The 16,331-nt window shown below is 38.4% G+C and overlaps 1 protein-coding gene across 2 annotated transcripts in view; it reads left to right on the top strand.

Annotated features, from left to right (window-relative positions):
• The window catches only part of GAK (cyclin G associated kinase), a 71,608-nt gene that overhangs the window by 17,017 nt on the left and 38,260 nt on the right, over window positions 1-16,331 (top strand). For both annotated transcript variants that reach the window (XM_051642682.1, XM_051642681.1), the window contains exons 6-11: window positions 2,576-2,701; window positions 2,844-2,933; window positions 8,309-8,444; window positions 9,028-9,140; window positions 9,731-9,842; window positions 11,952-12,075. In XM_051642682.1, coding sequence (XP_051498642.1) covers window positions 2,576-2,701; window positions 2,844-2,933; window positions 8,309-8,444; window positions 9,028-9,140; window positions 9,731-9,842; window positions 11,952-12,075 — 701 coding nt within the window. The remainder of the gene's footprint in view (window positions 1-2,575; window positions 2,702-2,843; window positions 2,934-8,308; window positions 8,445-9,027; window positions 9,141-9,730; window positions 9,843-11,951; window positions 12,076-16,331) is intronic.

Here is a 16,331-nt window from a genome sequence, read left to right as displayed (position 1 = left end):
GTGTAGTAAGCTGTTTGTTTTAGAACTAACAACTTGTGTGGCATTTTAGGGCTTGTTTTTAACTTGACTTTTAGAATTTTGCAGGCATAATTCATGATAGATTTTGTGTCTTAATTTTTCAGTCTGCTAGGCTTTGCTGTGATGTTACAGAGTTATGCTATAAACAGCATTGTCCCTCTAGAAGCTTGATATTTTAAAAGGCTTCATCTGTGTTTGACTTTGGTATTTTGATTCACCTTTACATGTACGCTGTACCTTAGATGAAGGAGCCTTAATTTGAACCTAATGGAAAGAGTTGATCTTTGTAAACATAAACAAAATAAGAGAAGATTCTTACTCTGGAAACAGTGTCTGAATTTCACACATCTGTTTCCTGCTTTATATGATATCAGCTGAATGGAAAAAAAGGAAAATGTATTCCTAATTAATTAAGCATGTACTCAGTTACTTCAGGGAAAGTAAAGTGAAACCACTTTTTAAAATATGTGCTAAGTTTTTTCATCACTGTTGTTGAAAGCTTTGATGTTAGGCACTAATAGAGCCTCTTAATATAAAAATAGTTTTAATTATAAGAGCATTCCTTTTTTTTGCCTCCATACCATTGAGCAGGCTTCTATGTCATGTCAAAGAAATTTTCATCAAGCTGGGACAGAACCTTCTTGGTGTTCCTTTCTAGAATTGTCTTTTTTTCTTCCCTGAAATTTCTATACACCAGCCCCAAGGGAAGCTTGTAGAAAAGGTCTATCTCTTATCTAAAAAAGGGATAAAAAACTATTTACAAGTTATACAATTTCTTACATAGCTGCTCCATAGCAGCTGAGCTAATGTTGTAGATCAGTCTGCTTTTTATTGTCAAGTAATGTTAAGTTCCTGGCAGAGATAAAAATGGAAAAAGGCAGGAGTTTTGTTTTGTTTGTTTCATGTTACGGGTGCTGCAGAGTAAGATGAAATTATAGTTGTGCTGCAGTAGGCACCTTACTACAACCAGGAGTCAAATAGGGATCATCAACTGTGCTACCCTTTACAGAAGGCTAGTCTAGAGTTTGGGTGTAGTAGGGTGGAGTCCTAACAGGTTTTTCTCCATTATTTTGGCTAAAAATGTAAGGATTTATTGGCTTCTACAGTACAGCTTAAAACAAGTTCACCTTCATAGTGGTGGCTGTTTCTGTCTTCCTGTAGTTTCCTTCACTTGTTAGTATTGTGCATTCCTTGTTTGTGAGCCCCTTTAGATAAAGTTCGCACTGACAGTGTGCATGTACGGCACTGCAAGAACCCAGCTAGTTACAGAGTTGTAAAAATTCTAAGCCAGTAGAGGGCAGTTTGTAAAAATTAGTGCCTCTCTGATATTTTAGTTGTCTGTCTGAATTCGATCTTTTCAGGTCTCGCCATGCAACCCACAGCTTAACATATTACAGAGCCTGTTAAGATCTGAATAATCAGCTGTAATGTTTTACATTATTAAAAACCTTTACCAAAGCACAAAAACCAGAACATATGTGCACAGAAGCTTGATCACTGGTCTTACTGTGACCATGTTTAGTGTATAAATTTAATTAGAGGTTGAATGCTCATGCCTCTAGATGTATAGGGAGATAAACAAAGGTTATCCAACGGAGAAGGGAATTCACATTGCTCATTGAGGTTGATACTCCAACCACATCATTAACAGAGCTTATGTCTTCCTGCAGGGCAGTCAAAATTAATTTTATGCTGGAAGAAGTTGGAAGGCACATGTGTAAGTGAGGCTAGTAAGATGCTCTGAAAATGGAAGTTTTACATGAAGTCCAGTGGTTTCAAAAGGAAAGCAAAGACAAACCTAGTTATATGAAGTGTGGTGTTGTAATGTTACTAACATGCCTCTTAACTTTTATACCTTTTCCTGACTTCATGCAGAGATACAAATTATCTTTTTCAGCCCTTTTGTGGTTATGACCCAATAATACTTCTGCCCAATACCCAATTTTCCTCTGCCTTTAAGTTTCTTTCTCATTTCACTTGGAAAGTCCAAGAAGGTTGGATTTTATGAAGTAGGAAAAGGGAGGGATGACAGTGAACTATTCAGGCAGCACATGAACCTCAACTAGCTGGTTTCTGTCTCTGCACAAGGTCACAGCTGCCACTTTCTGGGTGTTCACCACCAGCCTGCTTCTCCACTAGTACCTTCCTGTTTTGTGTCTACAGCAGTCCTAACCTCCACTCCATTGCAACTAAGCTAACAGTGTTCAGTTTTGTGCATGAAAACATTTTAATTCCAAGATACTGCTTCTGCAAGTGGTCCTCTGAAAAAACTGACCTCTTTTTAGGTGCTAGTGAGATTATTTTTTTTTCCTGAAGTTTATTTCCTGCTCTCTTGAATGCTTCCTTCTCATAGCGGTTTTGGTGCTTTCTTTTAAAAATTGGCTGTATTGCTACCATATACGTCTAAAATATTGTCTGAAATCTTTGTACACCTGTAAACAACATCCTGGGCTAAAGTGAGTATTTTTTATATTCATGCACAAGTTTGTTATGTTTAAAACCCTGTGTTAGTGTACTGAAAAAAACATCTAATTTGTTATTCTATCTCTTTTTGAAGGTGGAAAACTTGCTTATTAGTAACCAAGGGACAATTAAACTCTGTGACTTTGGTAGTGCTACAACTGTAGCTTATTATCCTGACTACAACTGGTCTGCACAGAAGAGAGCACTGGTTGAAGAAGAGGTGAGACTGTTCTAATGTGATAAATCTTAACATCATAATTTCACTGTTACTATTAACCTGACACTGATTTGTAGGACTTGAAATACAACTGAAAGTTCAGTTGTAGTGTTATTCGTAAAGCTTTGGGGTTTTTGTGTTGCAGATCACAAGGAACACAACGCCAATGTACAGGACACCAGAAATGATAGACTTGTATTCAAATTTTCCAATTGCTGAAAAACAGGACATTTGGGTAAGAAGTTTCTTTGTGTCTTAGCTGCTTCTCTAATAGTGAAACTGATTTTTGCAGTCTTCATGTTAGTTTGTTGATTAAATACATAAAAGCACCAAAATAAACACAGGCTGTCTTAAGTAAAAATAAATGTAAATAGTATTAACTGTGTATCTAAATATTAAAATAACATATAGTGGGTGTACATATAGTAGTCAGGGTTTTCTCCCAAGTCTAGCTTGACTTCCACTGTGAGAGACAATGCTGAACTTCTTTGACATTCAGTAGAAATGTTGCTTGGTTGGAGCTTGCCACCATAATGCCAGAATACATACAGTCTTTAGAATCAAATTCCCTTTCATGCCCTGCCATGCATGCAATCCTGTGACAGCCTGTTGCTAAGTTCAAAATGGCTTTCTCTAGGAATTGCATCTAGATAATATACCACCAAATAGCAAGGGTGGGAAGCACGCAGAATTTATTCATGCTTTGTACGGAAAGGATGATCAATTGTTAACATTCACTAAAGAATCAGTAGCCAGAGTTTAAGGTAAATATTAAATCCTCACTTGTACCTTTTTGAGTTGTCATACTGTAATAATACAAAGGTGTACCAGTGACTTTGTGCTCAGGGACTTAGTTTTTTGGATGTTTTTTACTGGGCAGGTGTTAAGCTGTTCAACTGTTACCTGTATTGGTTGTGTGTCGAAAGACAAATTGAGGAAAAAAAACCACTGAGCTGTCTCAGGAAGCATAATTGATCTTGTAGTTTGTCCTTAGGATAAACAAAAGTTTTTCCCAGAAGGCAGGTAGAATAGGTAACACTTACAGTTGCAATCTGTGTCCTTGTCACTACATGAATGTAAAAATAGAAAGGAGATAGAAATGTCTCACTTAGAAGAGCAGTGTAGATGAAATATTAGTAGTGGGAATGTGATTATAGATGCTGATTGTAAGATCAGGTTCTTGGGCTTGTCCAACGGCTTTCTGTACATACCTTACCGAAGCCTAGAGATTTCCAGAAAATAAACACTAAACTGCCCTAAACTAAAACACTAGACTGTGTCCAGTTCTGACTCCCCAGTTCAACAGGGATATACTAGAGTCCAGCAGAAGGCTATGAGGAGGATTAAGGAACTGGAACCTTATGAGGAAGGACTTAGACATCTGGGGCTGTCTAGTCAGGAGAAGAGAAGACAGAGGGGACCTTATTAATGTATATAAATATCTGAAGGGTGGGTGTCAAGAAGAGTGGGCCAGTCTTTTTTCAGTAGTGCCCTGTAATAGGATGAGAAGTAATGGATAAAATCTAACATGAGACCTTCCACCCCAATGTGAGGAGAAACTTCTTTACTGTAAGGGTTAGAGAGCACTGGAAAAGGATACCCAGATAAGTTGTGGAGTCTCCTTCTCTGGAGACTTCCAAGACCTGTCAGGTTGAATTTCTGGGTGACCTGTCCTGGGTGATCCTACTCTGACAGGGGGTTGGACTCAAATGATCTTTGGAGGTCCCTTCCAAGCCCTACCATTATATGATTTTAACCCTGAATACCTTTATTACAATTTTTTTTCCAGATTAATGTTATTTCCTGAACTGAAATTCAACTGAATTTAACTGAAATGACAGGCTTTACCTTGTCATAGGAAAATGTCCCCCATAGAAATTCTTTTTTTGCTTGGAAGGCCTTTAAGAGTGGGCTTGGGCATATGTTAAGGAGCTGAATTTCCAAGTTGGGTTCTCCTTATCAATATCAGTATCTGGTGAAAAATTATTCTAGTCAGGACAAGACATCTTGCAGGTTTTAATTCTGTGTGGGCTGTACAGTGTCTTTGGATTTCATGTAGTTTAATTCTCATGAAAAAGTACTTTGCTGTAATACAATCTTGCAGCTGTAGTTTAGAACTTTTCATCATTTTAAGTGTGCTGCTTATTGCCTGAAGCTGATCCATGGAAAAATAACAGCATTTTTATTTCTTTCAACTCATTCCCCCCACCAAATGCTGCCAGAACCTCCCAAGAACCCTACTGTCCCCTTAAAGAATGGTTAAATCAGCTGCTGGTAAAGACCTAGTTCTTTTAGTTCACTTTGCTTTGCTGCTTTTCTCCCTGCTGGTGTGTGGGTACTCAGACTGACCCAGACATTTTCTGTAAAGGGACTATCTGCAGCTCTGAGGCAGCATCTTGAGGAAATGAGCTTTTCTGCCAAGTGTGTTGTTGAGGCTATATGGATAGTGTTGCCTTTGAGGAATTGCATTGCTGCAACTGGAATTCAATTTTGCTAATAAGTAGTCACAAATCGGTGTTTAAAATATTAAAAGTATTACTTTTGCAACCCTAAATTACAGACAAAGCAGAGGGAATTAAAAACATTCTGTCAAAGCAAAGATCAAATCTTGTTCTCTTCACTTCCTGTGTGTTCCGTTGACTGCCTTTGTACTTTTCTCCCCCTGTGGCTGTGGATGCTGTCTTCTGATGTGCTTGGTGTCTTGGACTGTGTAGGGAGTAGTTTAATTCCTTCAGCTGAATTAACTGCCTTATTTCTTTGTAAGCAAGTGTTTCTGTGGCGGAGTAGGTGGCATTTCCTGTACTTCCCTGTAAATTAATGTAAACTATATGATGTGTCAGTGTATAAATTATGGAGAACTTCTTATCAACAGACTGAGAGAAATGTACTTTCTGTACAATAATACAGAATTAATACATGCAGTTTATTTTTGGCCCTGGATTGAGAGACTCAGTAGGTGTTTTGGAGTAACTAAATATCAAACCCCTGGGAGTCTTTAACAAACCTTTGAAAATCTTACTGGAATTAACTGACAACCAAGGACAGATGGTGACAGTACATGCAGAGGACTGGAGGCAGAGAGCACATTTCTTAGCTTGCATCTTCACTGGCTTGCTATATTTGTAGGAGCTGTAGAGCCCATATGCTCAAGTAACTAAAAGGGGGTTCAAAAGAAACTAAGTAGTGTTCCAGTCTGTTGTGCAAATATTTTCTTGGATATATTGAATGCTTCATTATCAAACATTTATGAGTGAGACAGAATTTATTTCTATTACAATAACATTGCTGTGCTAGTGTATTTCATATGTTAATTTATATGAAAAATTAATTTTACATTTACTTAAGTAACAGATGGAATTATCCTAACTAATACATAACACTTGGACTATTCAGAGATTAGAATTCAAAACTGGTTGCTGGCTTTGGCGGTTATTCCTTTGTCAGGCTGCACAGGTAACAAGTTTGGGCACACCAGGGAAACAAAGTTCCCAGAATGTGGTAGTCCTGGTATTGTGATTTTTGAGGTTTGCATAAACCTGTCTGAAAATAATCTTAAATTTTGCTTGTTATAAGAATTGAATAGCTTTCTCATTGTAGGAAATGGAGACAATATTTTAAGGCTTTTTTCAAATCCTTCTCAAAGCAAATGTTTTTAGAGATTGGTGTGTCTTCCCAGTGTAATTTAGACAAATTAACACTTAAATGCTTGCCTGGTGCACTGCATAACAGTGTATCTTTATTAGAAATACAAAAGACTGAATTCTGTCCCCACAAATAAAATCAGTCTCTTTGAAGCACAGGATGAAGAAATTAAATAAAACTTCTGAGTCTTTCTGTGGGCAAAATCTCTTCTTTAATATACTTGAGATCACAAGACTGCTCATTTTTGTATACTGTGAAATTCACAGCATGGATTTATTTTAACCTAAATCTAAGGGAATCTGAAGCTGATCTCTAAAGCACTGGAAATATGTATAGAGTTGCATGAATCAGCAGTTGATGACTGCAGCCTGCCATTTGCAAGCAGTATTGGGAAGCTTAATCAATTACATGTTCTGAAATTCTTCAAGTATCATTGCCTGAAGTAAAGACAGCACTAACAGGGAGAACCAACCAATGGGTTCCTGAATCAGAACATTTCTGTTCATAAACTTTATTTCTGTGTTAAGTTTCACACAAAGAAAGTGGGTGCTGCAGGGCTCCCATTGTCCATGGCTGCGGGGACCTTCCAGCTTCCTGGAGGACCCATGTTAGGGTGTGAGAAGGTGTAGAGGTAGAGGGTAAGATGTTTCTTTATCCTTGGATCCATGTCCTTGTATAAAGTTGCAACACTCCTTGGTGGAACACACTTTGCAGCAGAAGAGGAAGAGAGCGGGAATATCCTGTCATCTGCTCATGTCCCTATAAAGGGCTGCAGCTGTCAAAGAGGGGAGAACCAACAAGTGAAGCAGCCACCTTCTGTTGCCACAGGCAGCCTCTCCCTCCCTGTCTGGGGCTCTTCCAGTGTCACACCAAGGTTGTTCATTGTATGTCTCCCTGATAAACAGGAGACCAAATACTGGGTCAAAAATGTTGGCCAATACCTGTATTCTGCATGCTGACGTGGCCACTACCTCACTATAGCTAGTTCCAGGAGCTCAGTCCCAGGGTACCTGGTGAAAGGTGCTCCCTTTGCCTATGCCTTTGGGGAGCTTCCAGCTCCCTGTAAGACCACTATGGGGTAGGGGTTGGTGTTTTCTATACTGTAGACTGGGAACTCTCCAGCTCAATAACAGAGGAGGAGGACAGGGGTGTGCTGTGGTCTGGTTGTTAAGCTTTTCAGGTGTCAGACTATTATGAAGCAGCCACCCCCAGTCACCATGGGCAGCTGCTACCTCTGTGTGCTCCCCTCACTGCCCTTGCTCACTTGGCTGCTGATCTGCTAGCCTGGGCTGATGCTGTCACCAACTGCCACTGACAGGATTTTGTCTTCTGTGATACCATCATGACATCTGTATACTGTTTGCTGTGTAAAAACATGGGGACTAGGGAAGTGGTTGTCCCCTGTACTCGATCCTGGTGAAGCCGCACCTCTAGTACTGTGTTAAATTTTGGAACCTCCAGTACAAAAAGGATGTCGAGGTGCTGGAGCCTGTCCAGTGAAGGGGAACAAAGCTGATGAGGGGTCTAGAGCACAGTTCTTACAAGGAGGGGCTGAGGGAACCTGGGTTCCTTAGCCCAGGGAAAAGGAGGCTGAGGGAAACCTTATTGCTCCCTACAATTACCTGGAAGGAGAATGTGGCAAAGTGGGGGTTGATCTCTTCTCCCAAGTAAGGAGTTACAGGATGAGAAGAACCAGTCTCAAGTTGTTGTGGGGGGAATAGATTGGATATTAGAAAAAAATTTCTTCTCCAAAAGCATTGCCAGGCTTTGGAACAGGCTGCACAGGGAAGTGGTTGAGTCACTGTTCTTGGGAGGCATTTAAAAGATGTGTAGGTGTGATGCTTAAGGACTCAGTTCAGTGGTGGACTGGTGTTAGGTTAATGGTTGGAATCAATGTTTTAATGGGTCTTTTCCAGACTCAATGATTCCATGATTCTATGAAATATTTCTGCCTTTGTCTCTTTGTAGGCTCTGGGCTGTATCCTGTACTTGCTGTGCTTTAGGCAACATCCATTTGAAGATGGAGCTAAACTTCGCATAGTCAATGGGAAATATGTCATCCCACAAAATGACACTCGCTATTCTGTGTTTCATGATCTCATTCGTAAGTTTACTGTGTTATTTGATCTGGTTTCTATTGATATATCTTATTATTAACAGTGTTGTATTACTGATAACTAAATGTTATTGATGTGATGTTGAAAAATATAAACTGCAATGACTTATGTTAAAAATTTTAATCTCTTATCAAAAAACTTGGAAATATTAAAAGAATCTTCTGCACTTATGTGCTGTTGCCTGTGTTCCTTAGATCTGAATTAATTCATAGGAACAGTTAGTGTTTTGGTTTGGTTTATTTGAATTTGCTTTAGAAAATGTATTTTCTTTAAATTTCTAATACAATACTGGAAATGCCAAAAATGTCTCCAACTCCAACAGTATTATAGACTTACTACTGGGGTTATTCATTATCTGATCCTAAAGTATATTCTCTGAAATATTATTAAGCTTAAATAGTGGAGTTTTTTGTTGATACCTGTTACAAAAATTATATTTAGGTATGGATTTAGCAGTTGCATTACTCTGTTCACATGTTTATGTATTGCACTGAAGAAGCTATTCATCGTGGCTGAGAGAAAATACCTGAAGAGTTTCTGTTACATTATCAGTATCTCTTTTTTTTTTAGGGTTTACGTTGAAGGTGAACCCAGAGGAGAGATTGTCAATCACTGAACTTGTGAATCAACTGCAGGAGATTGCAGCAGCTAGGAATGTGAATCCTAAATCCCCCATCACAGAGGTAATTGTCTCATAAGGAGTATTATTGATTAGGTGTCATTTCTCTCCCTTGTCTCCTTTCTTAGGGAGTGAGTGTGAGTTTAGTAACAGATGTAGGAGCAGGTCCCCTGTTCCTTCGTCTTTTGAAAAGTTCACTCTATCTTATTTTGAAATTCAACTGAATTGATCTATATCACCTATAGAATCTTCAAAAATATGCCTTCTAAAGCACAGAGCTTGCATGACATTAAAGGAAACTTGTAGTTTTTACTGCTTGCTGAAAAACTTTTCATGATCTTCAGTCATTCGTTAGTATGTAAGGGCTCTGTTTGATGTACTGCATTAATCATAATTAAAATGCACAGAAAAATCAAGTATGTGAAGGATTTGCCTTCACTAACTTGAAACTCACTTAAATCTTGTCTTCTGCTTGATGCTTAGTTTGCAAAATACTCTAAGTGAATCAATTAGTGTATCTTAACTTGCTGGCTTTCTCCTGAGGCTCAGTAACTGATAGCTTGCTGGTCTTCACCAAGTAAAAGTAATTTTCAAAGCATAACAAGTTGGCTGAATCGCCAGGAAAATTCTTACAGTGAGTCTTAATCTCCTCAGCTCCTGGAACAAAATGGAGGCTATGGAAACAATGCACAGCCTCGGACATCTGTGACCTCTCTTTCACAGAGCTCCAGGCCTGCAGGACAGCTCAACAATATGTACAACGCAGGTAAGTGCAGACAGACAGCATCTTAGTGTTAAACCAATTGCATATCTTCTATGTGAAAAAAATCATGTAGGATTTTTAGGCATTTTTGCAGAAGTACTATCTGTTTTGTATTTATATCATTGCTTCTGAGCTTGCTTTATTTTTTTCAGGCTTTGGTTGTATGTTGGTACCTGCAAATGTTAATTTCTAAAGCTCATTGCTGGGAAGGATAACATTCATATGTAAAATCATGGAAGCTAAAGGGCATTGTTCACCTGTAGAGGCAGGAGAGTTGAAATAAGTAAACTAAAACTTGATAGAAGTGATGGATACAATGAGCAGTTATGTTCTTAAAAAGAGCTGTAGTGAAAGTGGTCTTCAGGTTATGACTAACAAATAAAAATGTTATTTTAAACCTAAAACTTTCTTATTCAATGAGGTAATAGTATTTGAAAGTGATGTAAAGAGGATAATTTAAGAGGAGTTTAAGTTTAAAATCTTCTCAGAAGTGTTGTATTTTAGGTGAAACCTTGTTGCTGTTCCTGAATTTGGTACATATCCTGTCTGTGCACAACACTGTATCTTTGGTGTAGGAAAGTGACAGTTGCCTTTGCTTTCCAAGAAGAGATACTTAACATCAGATATGTTACAACTCAAAAAGATAGTAAACATTCTGTGGCTTTTGATGTAACTTCATGCTAAAATGGATGTCTGATGGTTGAGGTAGTCCGATAAAGAATGCTGAAGCAATTGCAGGGATTTTGAGTACTGATCACTGTAGGTCATTAATACTAAGGTGTCACTGACCTGATGTATTTATTTTAGCCTACAACAAGCCTGTATGAGGAAGAAATACTTCTGAAAGCATCTGAGGTCTGCTCTCCCTCTTCCTCTCACCCACACACAACCTTCTTACCCTGGATGATAATTAAAAGTGCATCTGATTGAGCGATTGTAGTCTAAAGCTATTTAGCTTTGTCACTTACAAAAGACTCATATCTGATAGCCTTAAAGGTAAAAAGCAATAGCCTAAACTCAGTTTATTGGCTATCCAGTCACTACTTTGAGAAATAGCCATAGGCTTGTCCCCAGCTAATTATGGGAGGATTGTGCAGAGAGGACTTCAAAAGATGGTTGCACCATAGGACATAGGTGGTGAGGAGAAGGAGCTGTGGAATAAACCCAGTTGATCTAGCAGTACTAAATTGAGTCAAAGTACATCATCAAAATGACACAATTAAAAGCTGATATACCTGTTCTGTAAAAATAGATATTTCAGACTTCATTCAGTTGAAGACACTTGCACTTAATATAGTAAAGAAAGTTAAAAGCTTGATAGGCTTATTTGCATCTTAATAAGAAATTAAAGATGATTTCTGCACTCATCTTACGATAGGTATGTGAATATAGAACATTTAAATTAATGTAGAAGATATTGAGGAAATATTTCACACTGTAGTCTGTTTTCCTACCAGCTTGTTAATACTTGCTTGATAATACTTATGCTGAATTGCCAGTGAGACAAATGGTATTCATGTGTTATTGCAATAATGTTACCTGTATATCAATTTCTGTGTAAGAATCAGCTTCCTAGTAGGATTGTAATCAAAAGGATGGCTAGTCATCTGTTTTGTACAAGAATGAGTACTATTTGTTGTATACAGTTACTAACAGGGATGTTGTACTGGGATGCTGAGCTAGCTGGGGGTATGTGCTTAAAGTAACTTAATTATGCCAGTTGCTTTTGAAGCTGTGCATCAAAATGTCTCTAGTGGGGATGCTTAAGTAGATTTGCTAATGAAAAGCTGCACTTTGAAACTGATGTAAAAAAGTGGTTTTCTTCACTGGCAATATGAAATAAATGCTTAACTTTCAGAAATTTTTACTTTATTTCCTCTTAAACACAGTCATTTAAACAATGTGTTAAGTAGTTTAGTAGTACCTGCTGGTTGCAGGAAGTACTGTTTTTTGCATAGGTCATAGTTAAGGAGAACTTTGGAACTGTGAGTCTTACAGCAAGGCATAGTCTGTATGTGCCTTCACTTCCAGCTTTGTAAGCAGCTTGCTTTGTTCTGGAACCCATTCCAGGATATTACTTAAAGTACTATTATTTTTATTCAACTACTCTAGGCCTGACTGTGGCGGAATGTGACCAGACTTACGGAGGGTTCTTTGATATTCTGAGGGGTGGAACAGAGCGATTTTTCACTAATATTAAGGATACATCTTCTAAAGTTATCCAGTCTGTGGCCAGGTGAGTAAAAAAAAGTCAAAGGAATTAAAATTGTACTGGTAAGAGTTCTAAATGAAGGGTCAAGAGTTTACTCCAGAAATTATAAAATCCAGCATACTTTTCCATGTATGATCTTTAATAGCTGATAGCTAGCCCTGAGATTTTATGATTGATATTAATTACTTTAGCAATCATAAGCAACAAATGAGAATTTTGGGGGCCAAAGCCTGCCCATAAGTGCTACTTTCCCTTCTGTATTTTAGCAAATGAGATCTTGGGAGAGATGAGCAGATGGGGGCTGGAGCAGGGTATAGAGGTATGGAATTGAACTATCATGGTTCAGAATGAGTTAATTGAATTAGTAGGTAAGGCCTCCATTAATGAGGGGGGGGGGAAGATGGAGGGGTGAAAGGTACAAATGAAAGGGGATAGAGGTGAGAAATAAAAGTGCAGAAAAGTAGTGTGTGAGCTCTTCTGTTCAGTTTAGTTTTGAGGTGGAATCCTATGCCCTCAAGGCAAAATGAGAGGCTCTGCCCTGTTTGTTTCCTTTGACCCACATTACTTGGAAGAATATTCTCCTATTTTGCTGAATATGTTGTCGGATACCTAGCATGTCATTACATTTTTTCTAACCAGATTTTTGGTTCAATTCCAAATGTTTCTAGTACCTTTGTAATCATTATTAATCCATCTGTATGGTTTGTGCATTAACTCATAATAAAATTCTGTGCAGTGAAAGCTTTTTCTTGTAGCTCTAGGAAGAGCAGGTAAGTTCACTGGGAAAGTCATGACTAAACTAGAGCCTCATAAGGAATACCAAATCTTGTTCCCCACTGTAGGTTATGTCACCCTATCACCCTACTTCAGATACCATGCTGTGGCTTGTGAAGTCTATTGCTTGCAACATGTTTTTCTGTCAGAGTGGAATTTGTGCATAGTGCTGCTCTAAAACATTTGTAATGATCAGACAAGTTAGATCTGTAGATCTTGCACCTCTGCAGACACTTCAAGTGCATTTTTAGCTGTCTGCTAAATAGCCTGTTTAAATTTCCTGTGCATGGCTTAGGGCAGATCCTCTGTTTTTTAAAAGTCACAAAAGCTGTGCATCTTGGTTTGACCTTAAGCTCTGTACAAAGTAGTTGGCAAAGCAGCATAAAACTTCTCACTGTGGAGAAACCACACTGACTCAAGAGAAGACACGAAGGTGTACAAGGAGAATTAACTGTAGCAGGATGAAAAGTGATGACTTGTTAGCAGCTTAGCAGATCTGTAGGAAATTCAGTGTATGAAGTAATATAATGAGCTACAGCTTTTAACAGCTGCTCTCCATTTTATTTCTTTGGTATGTGCTGTTTTGCAGGCCTCTCTTTACTTCATTGTACTTAATACCTTCAGTGTGACTTACCTTCTGTCCAACTTCTGTTATTTTTGTGGTACCTTGTTAAATGAAATTTACTGTATGGTAAAACATGGAAATATTCTGCAGATTAATTGCCTTTCGCAGCTCTACTATTTATAAACTAGAAAGAACTTAATTTCTTGTCTTAAATTCTGACAGTTTGCTTAGATTTAAGTTTCACAGTGATAAATTACTTTTCCTGTGCGACATGTAGCACTTAAATTCTTCTCTACCTTGGGCAAAATTACAAGCCCAAATTTCCCATGCCTGTGTTCCTTTATTAAATATTATACTGATCCTGTACTTTGTACACTGCATACTTCAGAAGTACTTCTGCACTTCACTAAGTTGTCTCCACATGACTTTCTGGATTGTTTTGCCTCCATCAGTCAGTTATGTTTGAAGAAGTTTCCTCTTCATGCTCTTGCAAGCATTTTCTTCCTTAAAGGCCACTGGAAGTTAAATTACATTTTTTACTTTATCTCATGTCACTTCCCCCTTTTCTAGTGGTGGATTAGGACTGTCTAAAAATAATTTTATTAATATTGGATTATTGATGCTGTGCGTGCACCTTGTTTTTATTTTACATAACAGGTGTGTGGCTTTTTGTGTGTGATTTCCTTTGGTTCAATAAGAACCATAATGTGCAGGGAATAAAACTAACTGTATATCCAACTGCATCTACAGAGCTGATCTGGCAGCTTCTGAAGTGTAGGACAGTGAGTAATTGCTGTCTGAAAAGATGCTGTTCACTTCACATGTTCTTTTCTGCAGTTGTTTGTTTAGATTATGATGACTGCCCAAATTAAGTCTTGCATGTATCTTATTCTTGAGTTAGTGTGCTACTTCTGGATTGCTAGTTAGTATTCTGTACCTGAACTATACTCTTGGCACTGTAGTTAAAATGCTGTCTTTGACAAAAATGGGTAAGTATGATTGAGATGGAAATTGAGGTGCTCAAGTCCTGCACAGAGCCCCAGGACAGGATCATTTATGCCTTAAATTTGTGGGCGATGTAAGGAACTGTTTGAATCCTCTACACTACTTAAACCTTCTCTGACATGACTGTTGACTTTGTGGTAGTGTTTGAACCTCTCAGGAATTTAAGTGCTGTTGGAGACATTTACAGAAGGTCTTATGTGACTTATTAAATATTGTTCATGGAAAAGCTCTTTACATGTTACTGGTGTTACTTAGAGGAAGTTACATGTGGGTTATGTACTAGAATTGAGTAGCTTGGAATGTAATTGTTTGACCTAGTTTTGGTTTGTTGCCCTTAATAGTTGGGAGTACTGCAATATCCCAATTGGATCAACAAGCCATGGGCCTTTTCCAGCTAGTGTGTGATACACCACTTTCATGTGCTGTGATGGATTGACAGAAGATTGTCAGACAGTGTATATTAAGTCCTAAGCCTCAAAATGAGATCCGTCCCTCACAGATGTTTTGGACTAGGATGGTTGATCAAGGGTGTGTATTTAGGTCACTTGTGCACATCACCACAGAGCATGCGAGGCTGTCACATTTTTGTTTAATCTCTGCACTAACACAAATGTTGCAGAACCCTCTCTCTTCATACAAAAGCCTCTTTGTTTTCTTGTTTTATCCAAGTGAATTTTAACATTGTGTTGAAGAATGAAAGAAGAGGAGGGAATTTACTAAGTAGGTAATGGTGCTAGTGAGAACCAGTTACTTCAGTACTTATTTTCCTGGTACTATTTACTCAGTATTGAAAGAGAAACTCTCCACATGTATTTTGCTAATATTCTTTAGTGACCCTTTGTGCTGTAATTTTCATTCCTTGCTAAGTCTGTCATGTGTACTTTGATTCTTAACAATTCACAGAAGTGGCAAGGCATGAATTAACATGAAAAATACTTCGTTATGCAGGACCTAAGGAAGTCTCATGTTGTTTAGATGTAAACATTCACTGTGCTGCTGAGAATCCCACCAGTGAGTTTATACATTCTTAAATTATTGTTTAAATCAAGCTGAAGTGTTTATTCCTTGTGTGCATCTACTATAGTACATACTTGTTTCTACCATATTCATTCTCTGCCTTTATAAACTTGTGTTGTGGCTACAGTTGATACCATCAGGAATGCACAAATACTTCTGTTGCATCCTTGACTGCTTTGCCAAAACCCTTCAGCCAGCATGAGAAGCAGACATTTGGGACAATCTAAAATGTCTCTTCCATGTTGTGCATTTTCCTCACCATACTTGTTTTGGAGTCTGTCATCTTGTTGGATAGGCTCTCTCCTTCCTACTTATCGTTGCCTCTCTGGATTTTGGATTTACTTCCTTGGCCTGCAGACAGACTATTCTAACTCAGTTAATCCAAACTACAGTGGAGGAGTTAAAGTTCTATAGTTGCTTCAGAAATTAATTCTTTCTTCTCTCCCATAGCTGCCTTTATCTGAGTTCAAGTTTTGGTAGTTTGTATATCCACACAAGTGATAAAGTCTGAAAATCAAAACACATGTCACAGACTACTAGATAAAGGCAAGTGAATGAGGGTTGTCTCAGTTGTCTTTCAGGCCACCTCACTTGCAGCTGTTGCCATGTCCCGTGTAGGTTGAGTTTGTAGCTACTTCTGAGAGAGCACAGAGCAAGGGAATTTCAGCCCTCTTTTGATACAAACTGACCTAAAATAAATTACTAGGGTGTATACACACCTAGAGCAGATAGGCACTGCTCTGCAAAGGGACTTGTTACGGCAGAGCAGCTTCTGTATTTAAGGGAGCTTTGCACCAGCAGCTGTACCTGTGTGTGCCTGATAACTCTGTCCGCAGCCACTTGGCCTTGGCATATCCCTGTTCAGCTCTTCCACCTCTCACTTGAAACGCTCCTGTGCTCTTGACCAGCTTTTGTGTTT

Source organism: Apus apus, chromosome Z (genome assembly GCF_020740795.1).
Source record: "Apus apus isolate bApuApu2 chromosome Z, bApuApu2.pri.cur, whole genome shotgun sequence".
NCBI lineage: Eukaryota > Metazoa > Chordata > Aves > Apodiformes > Apodidae > Apus > Apus apus.
The sequence above is the reverse complement of the archived record's forward strand: the minus strand, read 5'-3'. Positions and strand labels throughout refer to the sequence as shown.